The 22562-nt window shown below is 37.5% G+C and overlaps 1 protein-coding gene across 2 annotated transcripts in view; it reads left to right on the forward strand.

Annotated features, from left to right (window-relative positions):
- onecut3b (one cut homeobox 3b) overlaps positions 1-21990 on the forward strand; it is a 105095-nt gene extending 83105 nt beyond the window's left edge. Inside the window, exon 2 of one of the 2 annotated variants that reach the window (XM_043721159.1) lies at positions 13045-21990. In XM_043721159.1, the coding sequence (XP_043577094.1) occupies positions 13045-13337 (293 nt within the window). In that variant the 3' untranslated portion in view covers positions 13338-21990. The remainder of the gene's footprint in view (positions 1-13044) is intronic. The other variant, XM_043721161.1, reaches the window with a different exon arrangement.
- The last annotated feature ends 572 nt before the right edge of the window (positions 21991-22562 follow it).

The following is a 22562-nucleotide window of genomic DNA, read 5'->3' on the forward strand; positions in this document are numbered from 1 at the left end:
GAGTCGAGAATGTGGTGCTGGAAAAGCACAGTGGGTCAGGCAGCATCTGAGGAGCAAGAAAATCGACATTTCAAGCATCAGGAATGAGTCTGGGACTCTCAGGGGTGGAGAGATAATCTCCACCCCTGTGGCTCCCAGCCTCATTGCTGATGAAGAGCTTTTGCCTGAAATATTGATTTTCCTGCTCCTCGGATGCTGTTTGACCTACTGTGCTTTTCCAGCACCACACTCTTGACCTTGTAGATCAAACTCACTCTGGGAACAACATCTTAGGACACACATTTAATGGGCACTGGCCATACATACCCAATGTTCAAAGACATTGACATCTAGCATGTGCTAGCCTCTAAGGATCCTCATGGCATATCCCCATCACTTACTGCTTGCTTCTACACTTCAATGTTGTGTCATGAGCTGCACTGGCAACACTCATTGTAATTGTGCAGCAAGGAAAGTGTGTGTTCAGGGACATGCAGCCAGCTCATGGACTGGACTGGAGTGCATCCCCGAGCACTTTGCTTGTTGTGATAGCACTCACTCAGTCTGAGCACACTTGGATGTTCAATACATCCATGTCTTGCATTTCCCATGCTGCCTTTTTGCACTTTGCCGTCTCAGCCGGAGAGAGCAGTCTTATCTTATCACTATCTTGATTTGTCTTTAACCAATGAGCTTTTCCTTGGTGCCAACAGGTCTCAGTGCAGTCAGGGGGGATAGTGTTCAGTCAGAGAGGCAGGCACAGCAAGTCAAGGGCAGCCTCTGAGACCAGTCCAGCCCAAGGTGGTTAATGTCATGATCCTTCCCTCGTAAGGGGGGGGGAAGAGCAAAATGATGAGTAGCTCATCACCCGGCCTGACTTGCTGCTCTCCTATGGGCTGCTTTCCTTGCAGAATAAGAAAGGGGCAGTTATTTCAGGAAATGAAAGTGGGTGAAACACTTATTATTTTTTGTCCAGGTGGGAAGTGTCCTAAACGAGTGAGTGGGCAGTTCAGCGGGCATACAGTGTCAGGATTTGGGGTGGATGAGGGTGTTTGGCAAAGATGTTGCACGTGTAGTGAGAGTAAGCCTTTGTTGAAGGTAAGGTAGGATGAGTGTGAGGTTTCAGGGAGAAAATGATCAACCTTACCTTGGCAACTAGAGAAGGACATTTATCATCTTCGTACAGAGTGGACATTCCTCCAAATGGCTGAAATTGCTCTAACCCAGACTAGATTAGCATGGTCTGGTGTTGTGGCCTCTACTGATGGTCCTGAGGAAAGAGGATGCTTCGCCTGTACACCACGCCATGTGGCAGGACTCCCGGGACCCTGCCCACAAAATGGGGTACCATTTTCCACTGTCTGGCATGTCTGTGACAAATGTCATGAAATGTTCAGAATAGTTCCTGACTGACAGTTCTTTCCTGGGTTCACAATGGGCTTTCAAAACTGGCATGTGTGCAAGGGGTATCGGTAGAATCTCGGATATCCACTGAATGGCATGTTGTTGTGGCAATGCACATGATAAGATAGGTTGGAAATTAGGCGTGGGTGATGCAATAGAGTTGGCTACATATAAGCACTATAGTAGCAGATATGGTGAGAGAACCTGTGATGTCTCGTGGTGCCGCACCCTTTGATAAACTACATGTAACTCAGATTTAGTCAATAAAGCATTAGATTCAGCCTATGAAGGTCCCAAATGTCTAACAGAAATAACTGAAGGATTTCCTATTTGAAGAGTTTAACAGTAATAAACTAAAACAACATAAAACCAAACATTACTTAACAGGCAAGGTTGTCATTAAAGCAAAATAGCTGTATATTTACATAATCTAGCACAATCAAAATCTGTCTGACAACTCCTTTTGCAGTGCTTGGCTGAAAGCTTAGATCTCCATTACTGTAGTAAAACTCCTATGTCCCTGTTCAATTGACAACTCTGGCTCTCTAATTTCCACTGTCAATTGCACAATGTTTACTTTCACAAGGTTACTAGGCTTTAGGTACTTATAATGTTTGCTATTAATACTTTAAAGTGTCTGCATATTTGATACATTATTGGCTTGTAGTGAAAAGGAGTTTTTGTAAGACTACAAACTAATGAATGAATTTTCCAAGTTCTTTTTTTACACATCCTTTTGTCACTGTAAGGTTTGTTGCTGTGGGTAGCAGATGAATAGAAATGATGAATGTAAGGGACTGAGGTAATGGGTAGGGGGGTGGCCTGACATGAGGGCCATGGATGTTGGGTGGGGACGTACAGCTATGAGATAATTATCAGAAAAAAGGGAACCTTACTGAGAAACACTGCATCAAAAGAATTTTATTTTAAATTTACACTTTAGTTCTCATTTAATAGCACACCTTTTCAATTGAGTTGTATCTCTAGCTATTTATAAACATGGACATCTGACTTCCCTGATGAAAATGGAATGTTTTGAGTGTACTGGACATTCTGTTACTGATTTGCTCTGGGTAATGCATGCTGTGAATGAGATGGCCTGGGAACAGCTTAGACACTCGTGGTAAATAGCTCTCTGTCTCATTCAAATTGATTTTTCTCAGAGCAGTAATTAGAGTGAGCCGGGAAGATTTGTGTTCAGCTTTATCAGCAAAGTGCTCAGTATATTCTCAAAAGCCAGGCTTAGTGTTTTCTTGTTATAAATAAATGAATAGTTTCTGACCTAATGTGTAAAAAAAGACAGATTTGAACTTTAAATTGTTCTTATTTAAGATTACTTGTATTTGCTATCTCTGCCTTCTTCAGAGTTTCACATTATTACTTTTCAGTAGAGTCTATTCACACAGAAACATAAAGAGTTGGAGAGTCATACTTAAAACTACAGGATAGGCAAGAAATTGGAACAACATTGACCAGTATTGTAGGAGCTGATGTACATTGAAATGCATTTATTGTTAAATGATTATAAAAACAATCAATTTTGTTTCATAAATGCAGCGTTTAAGATGCACTGGATAATATTGCTACTTTTTAAAATTTTTATTACTCAAATATCAAACCCAGATCCATTTTAAATCAGTCATTATGCACTTCCAAAAACCATACTTGCTGTTACTCTAAGTAGTAAATTATGAAAAGGTCATTCTCTGGTAACAGAGCCAGTCAAAAATAAACAAAAACATCAAGTTTCTTAGAACCATACACATAAAGAGTAGAGGAACCTTGGAGGTGGTGCCGAAGGAGTCTTATTCCTTGAGCTTGTCTAACAGGTTTGAGATTCTTGATCCCTATGCTGATGAGAGAGGGGGCTGTAGGAAGAATGAACAAACTCACAAGAGAGGAGAGAAAAAAGAAATGCAGTTGCAATCAGAGATAGCATATTCAGGGAAATAGACATTGTTCTGTATGGCTAAGATCGAGATTTCAGAAGGCTGTTAATGGGCGCGGTGCCAACAAGATTAAAGAGGTAAATATATGATGTAGGAGAAGTGGGTTTTAATCCATGAGACATTGGCACCAGTAATGGGGAAGGAGGGAGCTGTTCTGACAGGAGAGGTATCACCTGAATCATTCTGGAAACCGAGTCCTAGTGAATCATATAACGAGGGCTTTGATAGAGCTTCAAACTAAATAGTGGAGAGTGGACAGTGGTGGGAGGTATCAGTCGCAAGGAGAGTTAAAAACATCAAAGGTAAAGGAGAAGGTAGGATTGCAGGTTAGTGATGGGGTTGATTGTTACCAGAAAGTTGTTACTGGAAAAGGAAGGGTCAGAATGTATGAATATCAAATTGCACCAAGGAAACAATATTGTATCTTAATGAACATAGCATTTGCAATAATGTTGCAAAATGGGGTAAATGAATATGATCTCATAGCAATTATGGAAACATGGTTATAAGGAGATCAAAACTGGGAATGTAACATTCAGGGATATTAGACTTTTCACAAAGAGAAGAGGGATGGAAAAGGGGGTGGAGTAGCCCTGTTAATAAAAGATGAAATGAGAACAGTTGTGAGTGACAATCTAGGTTCAGATGATGTAGAGTCCATTTGTGCGTAGGTACTAAACAGCAAGGGAAAGAAAACATTGGTAGGAGTAAGTGTACACATACCAAATAGCAGCCACACCATAGAAAAGGCTATAAATAGTAACAGCATGTAAAAAAATAAGCAATAACTATGGGTGATTTTCATCTTTATGTTGATTGGAATAATCAAATTGGAATGGGTAGCTACGACAACAAATTCATAAAGTGAATTAAGGATTGGTTTCTGAGAGCAAGATCTCATTGTTCAAACCTCAAGGAGCAGGCTATTTTGGATCTGGTAATGGGAAATGAGACAGGTCTAGTAAATGACCTCAGAGTTAAAAAAAAAACCCTTGTGCAGAAATGATCATAACAATTAAAATTTAAGGTTTAGTTTGAGTGTGAGATACTTGGACCAGAACTAACTGTGCTTAATTAAACTAAAGGGAATGTCAATGATAGAGTTAGCTAGAATGAACTGGGTGAATAGATTAGCAGGAATGAGAGTAAGCAAGTAGCGGCAAACATTTAAGGAAGTAATTAATGATTCGTAACAAAAATATATCCCCGTAAGGAGGAAAGAATCTAAGAGAGAGATAAACAAATCATGGCTGACAAAGGAAGTTAAGGAGAGTATTAAGTTGAAACAGAAAGCATATGAGAATATTCAATGATAGCCCCAGACTCTTGGATAAAATCAGAATCCAACAATGGAGGACTAAAAGGATAATAGAGAGATAGAGAAATATTAAAAGGTAATAGAGTAAATGAGGGCAAACTACCAAGGAATGTAAAACCTGACAATAAGAGCTTCTTTAAATAGAGAAAAAGGAAAAGGGAGTTCAAAGTAACCATAGGTCCCTTAGAAAATTAATATGAACAGCTTTAGGGAACAAAGTAATGGCAGGGGAGTTAAACAGATATTTTGTATCAGTTTTTACAGTGGAAGATACTTCAAACATATTATTAATACTAAAGAACACAGAGAAAGGAATTTAGTCCTATCACCATCACTAAAGGAGTAGAATTTGACAAACTATTGGGCTAAAGGCATCTAAGTCCCTAGGATGACTTGCATCCTAGCAATATAAAAGAAGCAGCTACAGACACAGCCGGTACATTGATTGCAATTTTCCAAAATTTCTTAGATTCTGGAGCAGTACCAGAGGATTAGAAAACTGCCAATGGGACAACAAATGTCAGGAGGCAAAAAGTGCATAACTGTAAGCTAATTAGCCCAACATCTATTATTGGAAAAGTATTGGAATTAATTATTCAGGAAATAATAGCAGAACATTTTCAAAATCCATAATGTAATCAAACTGAGTCAGTATGGCTTCATGAAAGAGAAGTTGCATCTGACTAATTTATTAGAATTTTGGAGAAAGTCTCAACCAGACTGGATAGAGGGGAAACTAGCAAATAGCACTTGGGCTTGCAGAATTTATTCAGCAAGGTACCACATTAAAGATTAAATCATAAAAGCACATAATATTGGAGATAGTATATTGGTGTGAATAGAGAATTGGCTAATGGTCAGGATACAGTGAGTGGAGATAAGGGGTTCATTTTCAGGTTGGCGACCTGTGACTGGTGAGGTTCTGCAGGAATCAGTGCTGGATCTGCAACTGTTTATAACATATATCAGTAACTTAGAGGAAGGAAGCCAATGGACTTTAGCCAAATTTGCAGATGACACAAAAACAGGTGGAAAGGCAGGTTGCAAGAGGGTTACAGATAGTTTACAAAGAGACATTGATAAATTAATTTATTGGGCAAAATGTTGGTATATCATGTAGAAAAATGTAAAGCTGTTCACTTTTGAAGGGAGAATAAAAGAACGGTATTATTTAAATTGAGAAAAACTGCAGGAAGCTAGCACACAGATGAAGCAGGCAGTCAGGAAGGCTAATGCACTGTGGACTCTTATTTCAAGTATAAGAGTATGTTGTGCCGGTCTTTTATCCTACTCTAAGATCAGACTAGCCTGCATACTCTTCATTGTACTATTATCCATGTGATTGAAGTATAAGAGGAGGGACGTCTTACTATGACTGTACAAGATGCTGGTGTACTGTGAGTAGTTTTGGTTCCTTTATTTAAGAAAAAGGCTTATTTCATTGAAGGCAGTTCACAGAATGTTCACAGAGATGATACCCGAGTATGGAGGGATTGTGCTATCAGCAAAGTTTAAACAGATTGGAACTCATTGGAATTTAGAAAAATGAGAGGTGATCTCATTGAAACATATAGGATTCTTAAGGGCCTTGCCACAATAAATACTGAGATGATATTTTCCCTCATGAAAGAGTCTTGGACCAGAGGTCATAATCACAGAATTAAGAAGCACCAGTATAAAACTGAGATTAGAAGGAATTTCTTCTCAGAAGGTGTGAGCCTTTAGAATTCCTTGCCATAGAGAGCTGTGGGGGAAGTTCTTGTGTATATTTAAGGCTGAGATAGATACATTCTTGACCAGTAGGGGAACAAAGGTTATGGGAAAAGGGCAGGAATGTGTATGTGAGGGGTTTTAGATCAGCCATGAGCCTATTAAAAGGCAGAGTAGGCTTGGAAGTCTGAGTGGATCATTGGTGCTGGAAGAGCACAGCAGTTCAGGCAGCATCCGAGGAGCTTCAGCAAAATCGACGTTTCGGGCAAAAGCCCTTCATCAGTCATCTGCAGTCATTGTTTTTACCTTGGAAGTCTGAGTGGCCTATTCCTGTTCCTATTTCTTATGGTCTTAAGAGTACGGTCCAGGAGAGAATTTGAGACAGGCAATACATAACACAATGTGTACTAAGCAGTGTTTGTAGATGATAATGGACTTGTTAATGAGTGTGGTTATTAAACAGGCCTCCAGCTACATTTTAGGGAACTCAGCTAGAGGTTACCATGACGCAATCATTGTCATGCCAAACTATATTGGTCTGCTTAATAAAAGGACACTAATAGTTCTGCTACAATAGGAATTTGATCTGACTGTGTTCAATGGTCAAACAACAGCATCACTCACCATAATTCCAGTTACATTGACTCAGTACAATTAGTTGTGTCTCAGTGTTAATGACTGTGATAAGTTGGGAACTTCTAACCGAACTGAGAATATCATAATCAGTTGTAGTGATACAGAAGTTGAGATCAATTGTCCAAAATTTCAGTCAGGTGATATTCTATAATTCTATGATAATTGTGTTCATGAACTCATTTGAATTCATCTTTTGAATAAAGTATACCTCAGTTCCTAGTTTGTTTCCTGAAGATCATTTGAACAACGAATGGCCCAGTATTTACAAGGGAGGGAAGAGGAAACATAGAACATAGAACAGTACAGCAAAGTACAGGCCCTTCAGCTCTCGATGTTGTGCCGGTCTTTTATCCTACTCTAAGATCAGACTAGCCTGCATACTCCTCATTGTACTATTATCCATGTGTCTATCCAAAAATTGCTTAAATGTCCCTAATGTACCTGACTCTACTACCACCACTGGCAGTGCATTCCACGTACCCACCACTCTCTGTGTAAAGAACATTTCCCCTAAACTTTCTTCCAATTACCTTTAAATTATGTCCTCTTGTGATAGCCATTTTCACTCTGGGAAAAAGTCTCTGACTATCCACTCTATCTATGCCTCTCAACATCTTGTACACCTGTATCAAATCGCCACTCACCCTCCTCTGCTCCAGCGAGAAAAGCCCTAACTCCCTCAACCTTTCTTCATAAGACATGCCCTCCAGTCCAGGCAGCATCCTGGTTAAAAAATCTCCTCTGCACTGTCTCTAAAGCTTCCACATCCACCCTATAATGAGGCAACCAGAACTGAAAGACAGTATTCCATCTGCGGTCAACCAGGGCTCTGGAGAGCTGCAGCCTAACCTCAGGGCACTTAAACTCAAACCCCCTGCTAATGAAAGCCAACACACCATACACCTTCTTAACAACCTATCAACCTGGGTGGCTCAAGGTTGCTCAAAAGAGCATTTCTAGTGTACTGATGGGATATCTTGCCCCCCTCCCCCCCACCACACACACACACACACACATCAGGTGGCTGATGTAGTCATTTCTGAATTACACAGTCAAGCAAATTTGCTATTTGCTGACTCTTTTGGTGGATACAAGGTTAGAGGATGCTGCTAACTGGACATTCCACCACCTTCCCTCCTCCCTTCATCAAGGGATGCCACTTCGTTGGATGAGGGGTTCCTCAAAACCCCACACCACTTCATTTACTTGATTTAGGAGGATCAATCTCTCAATCCTCTCTATAGTACTCAATGCAACACCACCAGTGCCAGTACTGCAAAGCTATTAGCCGTGGGTTCAACACTCTCAGTGTGGGGAGGGGGAAGATATCCAACCCACAGTAGGAAGTGCAGCGACTAAATGTCCCTGGTGAAGCCAGGAGTCCCAGGAAATAGGATTCCTTCTACCAATTAGGAATTTTATTCTATTAGTGATCAGGTTGGCATGGGTGCCATGGGAATTAATTACAGATGCTAGGCTCCCTGGTACCCACACAAAATTCCATCCTTTATCTTTTATCTGCGCTCTTTGCTATCCTTGTTCATAGCTTTATTTTAATACATTGTGTGAGAGCTATTAATCTCCTTATTCCTCACCCATCATTTCCTTTACAGCTAACATTAGTTCTAGTGCACTTTTAACTAACATCTTTATTCTGATGACCTTTAAAATATGAATACCAAAACTGAAATTCTAATGGAATCCAGACAGTTGTGGTGATGCAGAATTGGAGCTGTTATAAATGGATGTGCTCTGAGGAGGTCTTTTACTTGCAGCTTTCTCACATATAAATTTACTGGTTCTCTGCTGGTAACATGGTTGTTAATGAAGTCAGATTGTGAAACAGCGTCGGGAGATATAATTACTAATACTAAAGCACCCGTATGCGACAGCAGGATTTATAACTTATTAATTGGATATTTTTAATTGTAAATATTTATTAACAAAATAGAAATGTATTACTATATGAAGTGTTTGTCCAAATCCATTCTTTGTAACTTTGGTCTAATTGACTGTATTGGATGTGCAAATTAAGAATGGGTACTATTCAGTTTGAAGAAACAGTCCTTTTTCTCAATCTCTCCATGGAACCTAGTCCTTTGACAAAAATAAAGTTGAAATTGCTGCAGATACACTTACAAGTAATGTATACTGTAATATCTACAAATCAATTACATGTTGTTTTAACATATTTGTTATTCAATTTCCAATTCTCCTCAGTTTTCTTGCACTTCTAGACTTTATTTTGCTTTAGTTTGCAGTTATATTTTTACGTCTACACACATAAAGTTACTTTAAAAATTATTGACAGAAAAACAAGTATACAGCTTGAGAATAGTTATCACCAACAAAGCTGGGCAGAATGAGATCCTTTACAGAAATCCATCTCCCGGAGTGTAGGTTTCACATGGATTTCGTGAACACTTTATAAACTGAGTATTGTTTGTTTTTAAGAGCAAGAGAAAGTTATTGCTGCCTCCCTCCTCTACAAACATTATGAAATAATTATCAAGGATGTGAGTCCCAGGGTTAGCAATTCATCTTAGATAATGGTGCATAAAAGGTGGCCTTGTCGTCTGTAGAGATGGGCATTTAAATCCATCAATAGCAGTGGAATTCTGATATCAGGTACTCTGTATACTTGAAGAACAATGCTATACAGCTGATTTTGTGTTGCCACCCATGGTGCATTTCCAACTCTCTTATACGTAGGTAAGCACCTATACACAGACTTTCTCCAGCTGGGCAAAATGCAAATCACAATGTACAGTAAAACTTCCAGCTAGTTTCACTGCACAGTCATTCAATATATGACTAAGAACATAACCCCAGGAACAGTTCAAATATGAGCAAGATGGTGGAAAGCCAGGACCACCACCTGACTTGATAGTGTGAAGGGATTAACACAAAGTTAGATCCAGCAATGGCACCTGCAGTTGAGAAGTTGTTTTTTTCTGATGTAGGTAGACAATTTTGGGAGGCAGCAGTTCCTGTTCTTCATTAGTTCTTAGGTTTGACCCTTATACATCATCTGAATTTCCTTCAACAGAACATGTACTCTTTCACTTTGCCCTCTCTCAGTCAAAGGCTTTTGTTCTTCAGACCTTCTTGGAGTTCTGTACATTTGGCTGTTCTTAGCCACGTTTTCACATAGAATTCAAAGTACAAGATGGTGGTTATATTCAAATGTTCAGCAAACCCAATGAGTCAATTGTGATGAATTCCTTTGACATTCTTCGTCTTGTCTGTTATCTTCTGCAAAGGTTGAATTTTCACACTTCATTTCTGTTTGCAAGTTCCTGATATCTCAAGTCTTATGAACCTCAGCATGTCTTTGTGTCCGGTTAGAGACAAATTTAGTTTCTTTTGCAAAGATCTATAATGTCGTAGTGCTTTTCTTCATGACACTTGATACACATTGTTGAGGAATTGATCGTGATCCAAGCTCTGGAACTATTGTGATGGTCTAAAAAAAAAATATGTTTGTCCAACCTGTACCATAACCCTTATCAATCCATTAATATAATTCATCAGATATTGCTTTAATGTAATCCATCAGATATTGCTGAGTGAACCAATGGTGCAATATTTGGTAGATTTGCACATGCCCATGGAAATTCTGTGGTCCTTTGTAAGGTAAGTTCCTGTCAGCCAAAACATGCAAAATACACAGCAGCTTCTTTGGGGGACCAGTATAAAGGGGAATCAACCTCTTAGCTATTAAAATTGAAGAATACTTATAATGCAGTTCAAAGTCTGAACCAGCAAGTGTAAGTTGGAATATTGAAGTCAACATCAAATCAGATACACAAAGCAAAATGAAGAAAGAGCAAGACACAGAAAAGAAAGCAAAGTGAAAAAAACGTTTTGTAAACCTTCAACAACTGAAATCCAAAGGACTAAGATGTCACACTTACATAAGTTCATTTTCAGTGCTGGAGAGGTTCTTTTGCAGCAGTTAAAACTAAGTGCATTATTAAAGGAGTGTGAGACTAGATAGCCTCAACCTTTTTAGGAGGCATGCAAAGCAACTTCTTTTAGCTCAATATATTTGAATGGACTGTCTCCACCACTACAAGCTGCCCTCAAAGTTGTTGTGGGTGGCAGAGAAGTGAGGGAGATGGTCACACATCTCCTTCTGGAATGTGCCTGTGCAAAGAAGATCTGGACAGAGAGGCTTATGTTGAGGTTCATTCTGAGCAGCTCCATGACCCAGGACTCCATGTTCTACAGTCTGTCCTCTGGGATGCACTCTGAGACAAACATCAACTGTGTCTGGAAGACCATTAAGACGCTCTTTGGTTTGCCTGGAACTTGTTGATCTTACACTGCAAAGAGTTGTTCTTGACCGAATGTTGAGGGATACACGAAAACTTGCGGCAGCTGTCATCAAGGTGCAGTGGGGAAAGACCACTGTCTAAAGTATTTCTGCCAACATACGAGGGTGCACTCAGTTATCACACCCTCTCTTTAGCCCAATTTACGTAAATAGTGTCCCGCATGAGTAAGAAATGCCTTTGATATTTTGCAACTGCAGGGAATATCAGATTCCAATGTTTGATCTTTTTTATTTAAAAACTATACAGAACTGCTTTAGTATGTGTGTACATCAAGTATTTTTGTGAATAAAACACATTTTTGCTTTAAAAAGATTTAGACAGTGAGATGCTTTATTCAGATAACTTTTGTAGAAACTCAGCCTTTTGGAAAGTAACTTCTGGATGAATGTGTTTAATTGCATGTGTGTAGTCACCACAGATTGCTATCCACAGTTACATAAATAATCGGGACTTTCACCTTTGTTTTTATTGCAAAGGGCTTTCCATTAATAACAATTGGTAAGAAGTGATCTTGCTGTGTAGAAAATTCTCTCAATTAGTCAGCTCCAGTTGGACTAAGTCACTGCTTAAACTTGATTCATTTCACATTGTTTTGTTTTCACGTTGTTACTATAATACTGACAATATTTTTATTTAATGTTGTGCGTTTAAGATTGTTTGCCGGACTTCCTGTTCTGAGGCCTGCCTGCTTTCAAGACCATTTCTCCATGCTTCCACCCTCCATTCAGTCCTTCTAACCTTCCTCCTGTATCCACCTTGTCGTCACTTCCGTTTCAAATCCACCCAGAACCCATCCCCATTCCCTGGCATTTCTTTTAAAGTGCTAAGGGTCCATTTCTGTCCTGGCTGCCATTCTAAACTTGCACTGAATTTCTGGATTCCACCTAGTGTCAAAAATTGGTTGGTACAGATACTTCTGCCTGCACTGACCAACCTCTATCACTAGATGGGGGCTGGTCAATTAAAACTTTAACAAGGAAGTTTAGTTCTAACATTTATCACAATTATATTTAGAACTGGACTCTTGTGGCACAGTGGTAGTGTTCCAACCTCTGAGCAAGGAAACCTAAAGTCACACCCACTCCAGCAGTGTGCAATAACATTTCTAAATTTGTTGGTTTAAAATACATCATAATCACATTTTTATTTCTTGTATATTTTAATTTATTTTAAAGGTTCTTTTTATTAATGTAGGTATTGAGGAAAGCAGTACACCATTTCAGCTTAATGAGATTTTAAATTTATTTTCTGCTGAAAAGGATCTAGAAATACCTAACTGCAGCCTTCTTTAGATTAGATTAGATTACTTACAGTGTAGAATTAGGCCCTTCAGCCCAACAAGTCCACACTGACCCGCCACCCACCCAGACCTATTCCCTTTACCGTATTTAGTGATAATTTTATTTTGCAACTAGAAATAGATAATACTGCACAAGTATTGAACTCATACTGTTTCTCCTTGCAAACAAAATGGTCTACGGGAGCCTAAGTCTTGGTTTAACATTGATTACGAATGGAGACCATGCTTCACTTAAAACTGTTGCACTTCTAGCTATGATTTTCAGGAAGGGAGCCACAGCTTTAAATAAGGAATTGCTCTATCCCACAGGACTAATTTCCATAGCCTCAACACACGACTATATTATCGTTACTTTATTTTAATTTCTTTTTGCTTTTCTCTTTTTTTTTTCTTTCTCCTCTCCTTTAGCTTGCAAGCGTAAAGAGCAAGAACAAAGCCGAGACCGAGCCACCACTCCCAAAAAGCAGCGCCTTGTCTTCACTGATCTTCAGCGCCGCACACTGATTGCCATATTCAAGGAAAACAAACGGCCATCCAAAGAAATGCAGGTCACCATTTCGCAGCAGCTGGGGCTGGAGCTCAACACAGTCAGCAACTTCTTCATGAACGCCCGCAGACGAAGCATGGACAGATGGGTGGATGAGCCATCTACCACCACTGGGCCACCAGCGTCAGCTGCAAGCACTTTTACCAAAGCGTGACAGAGGGGGATTGTGGGCAAGCAAGCGTGCCTGCTACTACACTCTGGAATTAAGACAAAAACCAAAACATAAAAAAAAGGCTTTAAACCAAATAAAAACACGATTTTTAGAAATAAATAAATTCCAAAGAAAATCAAATCGGAGACACGTGTACACCTTGCTCCACGGCAGGGTTATAAAGGAGCTGGTCGGGAGATAAGTTGCACTGTGTCGCTGGCTGTTGATGCGGGTCTGGAAGCACATAAAAAGTACATATTCGGGTAATTTTCATGACAAACTCTCGCACTATAAAGGTCATTGTAGAATAGCCTGTATGAGGAAATGACCTAGTCATAGACTAAATATATTAAAAAAAAGTGTTTGTTGATATTTAAGTCTGGATGGAATTTATTTCCGAAATGTCTCTGTTACCAAAGAAGATAAAAGACACAAACTTTTCCAACAAGGATTGGAATCCCAAAACAACTCTTTCCCAACTCCCTTCCCCCTCCCCCCTCAACCCCGCCCCCCAAAAAAGATAAAGATCGAAAATGATTTGTCACTCAATGGCTAGTTGCAGAAACGAAGTGATAGAGAGGAAAACTTGTGCCAATAGCAACAGCTGCCTTAATGATAATCACATGTGATGGTACGACATGACTTGTTGTTGCAATACCTACAAGATGACTTGTGCCATATACAATACCAAAAACAGAGAATTTTCCACGAAAAACAAAATCTTTTTTAAATGTCTCATGCTACTTCATGAGGCATAACATCACTGGATACTGAATTTTTAAAAAAAAAATGCGGGTAGAGTACCATCTAATGATAAAGGTTCTTTTTCAATGAACTGATTCGCTTTGCTGTGGGAGTTAGGCACCTTGTTGATGAAGACGAAATTAGACACTAGTGTACTGAGAAAAAAAACAACTTACCAGATTCACAAAAGAAAAGAACCAAAAATAACCAAGCTTTTGGTATGTAAGAGTAATAACATTATGATGAATAGTACATTGTTAAAAATGAATATTAAGGTACTATTGAAGAGGCACAGATGGAATGTCTGATCGGTATTTCGCTAAAACTCCTCTAATGTTGTTTCTGTCTTGTTGTGATGTGGTAAAGCTTGATTCTTTAACCAAATCTAGTAGTATTAAGTGGGAAGCAAAAAGGCTTCCCGTTGTGAACTTTGTAGAGACATTTATAGTGAGAACCAAAAAGGCTACCTCACTGAATTTCAATTGTGATTTTAAAATCACGTCTGATACCAAAGATTTCCTTGCACGATCTGCGTTTTGTAACTCCTCCCGCACTCAACCTCTCAGTCCTCCAAATCGCAAACACATTCTGATAACAAAATTCCTTAAACCTTTTAAAGTGATGCAGGAGACTACTAGTAGAGAGTGACCACAAGACGAGTGCCTTGCTTGAACCAAAGCGATGACTATTTGTAGACCTCTGTGCTTTGAAACTTGTGTAAACCTCAGTTTTAGAAGCAGAGTTTTCTGCTCAGCCTTTCACCATCCTACCTACGTTGTGGAGTAACCGGGGCACAACGAATCTTACTGAGACAACTGAGTAGAGTGGGCAGAAGTGCCCTTGAATTTAATCTAACAGGCGGGGATGTCATGTTGCCAAAATCTGCCCCAGACAAATGCATTGATTGCCTAAATAATAGTTATAGTCCCTGATGATGATATTAGTGCACATGTTTTGCTTTTTATAAAAAACAAAACAGAAACTTCTGAGTCTGGGAAGATTCTTAAATGGCAATCTATTCAAAATGTAATTGATTCTTGCATAATTGCAAAAGGCAAAGTGTGAACGTTTTGTTTTATATGTGTATTTATGTATTTATTTAATTTATGAATTTTACTCATCTACATTATTAAACATTATGCTTTAAATTATACATTCATAGCAGAAGCTTAACCCTGTATATATAGGAGATGACATCAAGGGCAATTCTGGGATTTGGAATGTGGAGAAAGAGAGAGGAACATACCTAGGTCTTAAAAGAATTGGGAAACACAGAGATACCCTCCCCGTATATCTTACATCCTTGATTGTGACTATGATTCATGGAGTCTATAAGCAAAAGGGAGCATATGGAACCAAACATTTCTTAGGGATTAGGATCATGTAAATTATGTAAATAATCAAAAATTCAAATTAAGCTAAGAGTTACATAAATACTTTTTTTCTGAGAAATCCCACTGAAATCCATAAGCATTGGGCATTTGTAGAGGAGGTCAGTAAAGTGAATCTATCTCCTGGATGAAAACAAACTGGAGAACAAAGCACTATCTTTCTCTACCCATTGAACCATTCCTTGTTGCTATTCTCTTCTGTATATTCCTGCAAAACTGAATGCTGTTACTTAGGTTATATATTTCAATGTGTGAAATTCAAATGATATGTAGCTATATTTTGTATCTTACTCTGTCCAACCATAACAATGCCTAGGTCATTTTGGGACTAAACATACTTTCTATATTGCATGTATGAAAATAAAACAATAAACAAATGAATTTAGTCTCAGCAAGGATTATGTTCTGATGAGCCATTGCTGAAGAGCTGCTCATCACATTATAGATTCCTGTCAAACACTTCAATGCAAAGGGATACACCATCCTAACCGCAGAGAGAATCACCCTGTCCAAAATAATCTGAACTATCAAAGTCTGGAAAAGTAGAAAGAAATCTCCAGCATATTATATTGCATTGAATATAACTACGTCATACAATGTCTCAGCCTGTAATGTGTCCTAACCTAAGGCGGACTTAATAATGCACTCATGGCCTAAATCAATTCTGAGTTATTAATGTTTCCTCATTGTGAAAAATCTTCATGTTCTATTGAATGTTCTATCTATATTTTATATTTATTTAATAACATGACAGATTACTTTCTATACTGTAATGCTAATAGTTCAATGACAATCCTCAAATAAATAAACAGACTGAAAAGCAAGTACAATCATTTTTAGTCAACATACGATTCAAGGAAGAATTGACCATTCATGCAAGGTGAACTTTCTCATTAACCCAAACTCATTATCACTCATCTTCATTTCAACTCTGACACAGAACGTGTGCACTAACATTCTGGTAGTATGTGATTGGCTTTACAAATAACGAACTGTTTTAAGAATATACCAAAGTTCCCATTGTTGCGGGTGGGCCTGTGACACAGACCGTGCAAGCTTATGACAATTTCTCAGAAATACCTCAACTATTAATGTATAGTTTATGTGATAAATACTAGCTAGTTTTGGAAATTGTGACTTGAAGCTTTATACTGTTAAATTATAATTTTGCAGAAGGTGGCATGTATACTTTGATGCGTTCATGGAAGACATATGAATGTTATGGCAATGAATTAGAAAGCTGATGCTGGTTGATAAAGGACCCCGGAGTTTACACTTTTCATACTTTTACAGTCCTTTGAGGTAATTTTATGTTCAGATGTGTTTCTTTCCGAGTCATGTCTTAATACAGTATTTATAAGTGTTATGTGTTCAGCTATAACTAAAAAAAACAGATAAACTAAAATTATGATTTATGCATGAATATGTACTCTTTATAGAGCTAATGTATGGTTAGTATTGGAAAATGATTGATTTTAATACCAAATTTCATTTTGAATAGGAGTTATGCATGGAAACTGTTATTTGTTGCATATTGTGGAAGAATTTTGTATATATTGTGTTGTGATGACACTCTGACCTGATTTGAAAAGCTGAGGTGCTGAGTTTGTGCATTAACTGCAGGTGGTGTTGGCTGTGCCTATGGTCAAATGTAAAGAGATAACCCAAACCTGGTTATTCTTATAACTGCGCAGGGCCAGCTGTATAGTGCAGATAGGAGAATAGCAAGTGAGAAAAAAATGTCCATGATTCCGTGTTAAAACTTAAAAAAAAGAAAAAAAAGCTTGAACAAATAGTGATCTTGACAATACAGTCTAGACAAAACATTAAATAAAAATCCCTTTTAGTCAAATTTTTCAAAGTAGTTGCTTTTTATCTCATGGAGATATACATTGAACCAAGTGTCTTTTGTGTTACTAAAGAGACAATCAACATAGACATTGTAAAAGTGTTTTCAGACTACCAATTTCTCCATGTCAAGCTTGTATGTTAAAAAACAATCACAATTTTAGTTCATAACTGGAGCTGGCATTCTGATTTTGTCAAGCTAATACACAAAGATTTTACATCTTTTTATGTTATCATGTCCAGGAGACAGACTTTCTAAAGTGTAATATTCAGCAAATGTCTTCATTGTTCAGCAGGTTAAGACAGCTACAGGAAAAGGGAAAATGGAATTGCAATATTTCCTAAGACTCAAGTGTTCTGATTTTGTTTCAAGTATTAAAACTCTTTAAAGCTTACTGCCTCTATGAAATAGAAATGAAAGGAAATAAATTAAGTGCCACCGTCAATCAAGAATAGGAACAATGGCAAGATAAACACTGGAAATGGGAGGCACTTAGTTGAAATGAATATTATTTATTTCCCTGTCCTATTTACTAAAATGAGCCAGCTGGAGTTTGATAGTGTCAATTGGAGTTTGCGCAGATCATATTAATGTAAGTGGAAAATAGTCACATTGATCCAAGTGTTTGGTCAATGCGACTGTCTCAAGTTCTAATTCCACACTAGCTCCATACATAAAACAACTGGAAAAACTCACTGCTAGTAGCATCTATGTATATTAGTTTGCCTTCTGGTATTGAATTTTTTTATTTGAGTTCAGTAATTCTGCTTCTAGTTAATAAATTGTGTGTGGAATGATTGTTGGATAAAGGTAAATGAAAATCTCATGCTAATGAACAGATTACTCTATAGTGAAGATAGTGAATTAACTATGCCCAAGATCTATAATGTTATGTCCATAACACAATGTGAAACAATTATCTGCCTCCTAAGACAACTTCATGTGTATAGGGATTCAATACACCTATCTATTGTTATTTCGTCTTGAGTATCATAGATGCAGCATTGTAATTTCGAAAAGATCCTGGTTTAGCGAACATGTGCTTGTGTGTTGGTAACATGAAACTCCCACATGGTGGTCTAGTATACATCTATGAGAATGTAAAGACAAACAGCTGAACCCATTGTGATATTTGTAACTTGAAATGTCTGAGCAACTGGGAGCTAAAACTTTTCTCTGCATTCCAGTTATAAAAAAATGGTTACAGATCACTAATGTATTGCATTAGATATTAAATGTCAGTCACTACAGGAAAGTGGAATTAATTTCCAAATGTTTCAGATAGCTTTGCATTGGTAGTGGGAGCAGGGGGATCATGGAGAAATATTGATGTCAAGTTGTGTCCCACATGAAATAATCCATCATTAAGCAACCATTTTCATTATTATTAGTGATTAACAATGTTCAGGTCAGCACATTCTAAACTGAAAAACCAAATCTCATTTCAATTGACAGAGATCGTAGGACCTGTAGTTAGAATAGACATTGATTTTGGAAATTATTCAAGGTGCAAAATTGTGATAGCCCAGCTTCGTAGATATATTAGACAGAATGACCATTTTGAACTTGACAGTTCTAAACCTGTTTTAAGTAAACCAATAAACGCTAGTCTTGTTTCTATGCACAGGTCAGATTAAAATTATTGTTTTTAAGGGTTATGACTGGCTGAGAGTAAGAGTCCAGTTGTCTCACATAAGCAGTCTCTTTAAGACTTTGTATTGGTTGACAATAAAGCATCTGAATACTTAATCCTGCTACCTGGTTTTCTTATTGAGTGAAACTTCAAATCGCTTTATGGTCAAATGACAAATAATCCTCTGTGAATTAAATGTTCAGTGGTGGAATAAAACTAAGTCGTAATTTGATGATTTCACCAATAGTAGTGATACAGTGCTATCACAGTATCTTGAACTGAGTGTTTTGCCTCACTGCTTTTCTCATTTTGCCTAAATTATTTGCATATTAAAGCTTGATTTTTGACTTAAGTTAGCCTTTTGATCATTCCATCCATAGCAATGAATTCTTATGATATCCAGAAATATAAGAGACAATTTTAACATTTCCTACCCATCTGAAGGTGGACTGTAGATATAACTCACTAAAATCCTCCAGCAATCTAGCCCTCATCAATTTTAACTTGATCTTCTGACCAAGCAACAAGCTTGCTCAAATATGCAGACCTGGAGCTGCTGATGTTAATGAGCTTCCAGCTGCAATTTGAACTGTGGCCTGAATGGGAAAGTCTTCATGGTAAATATAGATGGAAGTAAATTGATACCAGAAACACCTAAAAAAGTAGAATGTTTAGTCTCTCATGCTCTGTTTCCTTCCACCCTCTTTCCCACCCTCACAGTATTAGCCTCACACCACCATTCCCTCACATCAGATGCTCCTGAAGCCTCGTTCCTTGAGATTTATCTTGTTGTCTACTCTTTTTCTTTTGGGCTCTGCCAGTCAAATGTCTGCTCCCAACAGCAGTTGCTTCCACCCATTCCCCATAGGCAGCTGACTGGCACCAAGCAGGTGAGACTCAGATATTAAAAGTCTCAGGGCCTCACATCGCCAAGGTCCAGTTGAGAGAGGGTCACCATTTGTCTTACCCCTACGTTTAGTTATTACCACAGTTCAAGCAATTTTGGTCTGGAAGCATTGATACTACAACACTCTTTAAACTCTTTTCCCCTGAAGAGATTCTTACTTTTAGTGATTTAACAGTTAAGTCAAAAATATAACAATATGATTTGCTTAAGAAGGAAATGATTGCTTGCAAGCATTTTATTTAAAATAAAATAACTTTGGAACATTCCTTGTTGCCTGTCCTAATGCAATTCACATTCAGTTTTTTTTCTGTAATCATATATAAATATATTGTTTCAGTGAGATCAGTAAGCTTATGTTTTACATGCAGTAGGATTTCTCGTATATACTGTCATTGGATCCCTCTATAAAATTGAATAAAGTCAAGAAGTAAAATTGGAAGTGTCATGATGGAAGCTGTGTTCTTAGAATTTAAAAGGAGAGAATGAAAATAGATTGGACAATATCCAACAGGTATTTAACTATACCCATTCCTGAGGTACTGATGTGCAATGTTGTCAAATAGTGCAAAACCTTAATATAGGGGCCTAGTTACTGAATAATATACAATATCATTCCAGCAACCTTCTCTGCTAGTGTGTGCCTGAAAATATCCACTCTTTGAAACTTAATTGAAAATCCCATTTTTTAGTAAGCCAAAAATTGCAATGCCATTTATATTCTTTCTGTTAAACTATACAATTTTGCAATTATCTGAACTGAATGCGAAGGCATTCATAATAAATAGCAGCAAAATACATTGCACATACCAATATAACACGTTTAATCATTACAAACATGTTAAGTACAATTGAACATAAATAATTATCTCAAAATTATTTATTGTGAAGTTTGTTACTGCTGCCCCAAATCTTCACTAACTAGGTTCCTGTATTTAGAATTCACTCAGTCAAATTTATAAGAAACTAAAATATGATTTGTGAGTAGAACACTCTAGAGTTTGTCCACTTAAAGCAGAATATGTAATGCACAATTGTCAACCAATTACAAATCAAAATATACTAAGAAATTCATGCATTTAAACATTTGAAACATTTTACAGAAATCTGAAGCTTTAATCAATAGTGACAGCTTTAGATGTAAATTTATCTATGATGCTGTCTGTTCTTCAACTGTTACACTTCAGTATGTTATTACCTGCTACTTCTATGAATGTAAATGGACTGGCCCATTTCCACAAACTCTACATAGCGTTTAATCTGAGGACATACAAGTTTCATAAAATTTACACGCTGCCCTATTTGGTGTTATAGGACTTTATTTATATCTGTTGTAACTGTCTAGGAGTCCAGTGGATTTTTGAATATAAGGGTATTTTAGTATTGTTATTATTTACCTAACACAGTACCAATAAACAGCAAATGTTTATTGTGAATGAAACCAAAGATTAAAATTTCCACACTGTGGTAATACAAATTTTCTATGTATAAAATCTGTAGAGTCTTATGTCGCAACTAAGATACAGATGATATTGTGAGGCTGCCACTGTTGTATAATGCTTTCATGTTGTAATAGCTTGTTCTGGAGAATAATGATCCTCTTCTACAAGGGAAATTAAAGAAATGATGTGGCATCCAGCGTATTGAATTGGTGTGATATTATTTGGTTGAATCTTTCGTCTCTTTCTTTTTCATATTTTTGGGCAAGAAATGTAACGAAGTAAAAATTTTATGGTACGGACTTCAAAATGTTAAACAGTTTTTTGTGTAGAGATATAAATGCCATCTTAGCGCATGGTTCTAGAAATTTGGCTGCATCTCTTTATTTATAGCTTAGCTTTGTCACCATACCTATTTCATATGTCTTATCTACTGTGAAATGCAATTATAAATGTGGACACTCTGTTCAGTGTTGTTAAGCTATTGAAATGGGTAAGTGTTCGGCACTTTATACAGTTACCTAACTCTTGATATATAGTCCGGTGTTTAGGTACTATAATCTTGTCATAAACTCTCCATCAGATACACAATTATGTCTTTCTATTTGCATTTTGTCAAAAATCACCTATTTGTTCATGCTTTATTGTCATTACTGTGCTGTAAATTTTGACATTTATGTTCAATAAATTATTTTCTATTCATTCACTAATAATGGAGTCCTACATCTGGCATTATTAATTTGGCTTGTGCCAAACTCATTACAAAAATTTTTTCTCTGTTTAATATTGTGTACTGAAAACTTGGTAAATCCTGGTAGTGAGATTGCATTCTTATAATTATCAATTTATAATGAATGCCACATTATTTGTTTCCTATATTTTCTGAAGACTATCTGCTGGTAAACCGCATGTTCTTGTGTGAAATGTGGTAGCAATTTGCCTTCAATTTACCACCTTCCATGTTATACCTTCCATGTGCTACTTCAGGGACACTCAGTGCACGATAATTTCAAACAGCATTATTTTAGATTCACAGAAAAGAAACTAGACAAAACTCATACTTACAAAGCATGTGACTTGACTTCACGACTTCCAAAAGTGCTTTACAAATAAATAATTGTATTTGTCAATGGCAATCTATTTGAGCACAGCAAGCTCCCAGACACAATAAGAAAGATGGCTGAAGATTGCAGGAAGATATAAGACAAGGCACTGGGGGAACTACTCTTTTGCTGATTAGTGACACGAGATCTGGGCAGAATGGACTT

Source organism: Chiloscyllium plagiosum, chromosome 31 (genome assembly GCF_004010195.1).
Source record: "Chiloscyllium plagiosum isolate BGI_BamShark_2017 chromosome 31, ASM401019v2, whole genome shotgun sequence".
In the NCBI taxonomy this organism is placed as follows: domain Eukaryota; kingdom Metazoa; phylum Chordata; class Chondrichthyes; order Orectolobiformes; family Hemiscylliidae; genus Chiloscyllium; species Chiloscyllium plagiosum.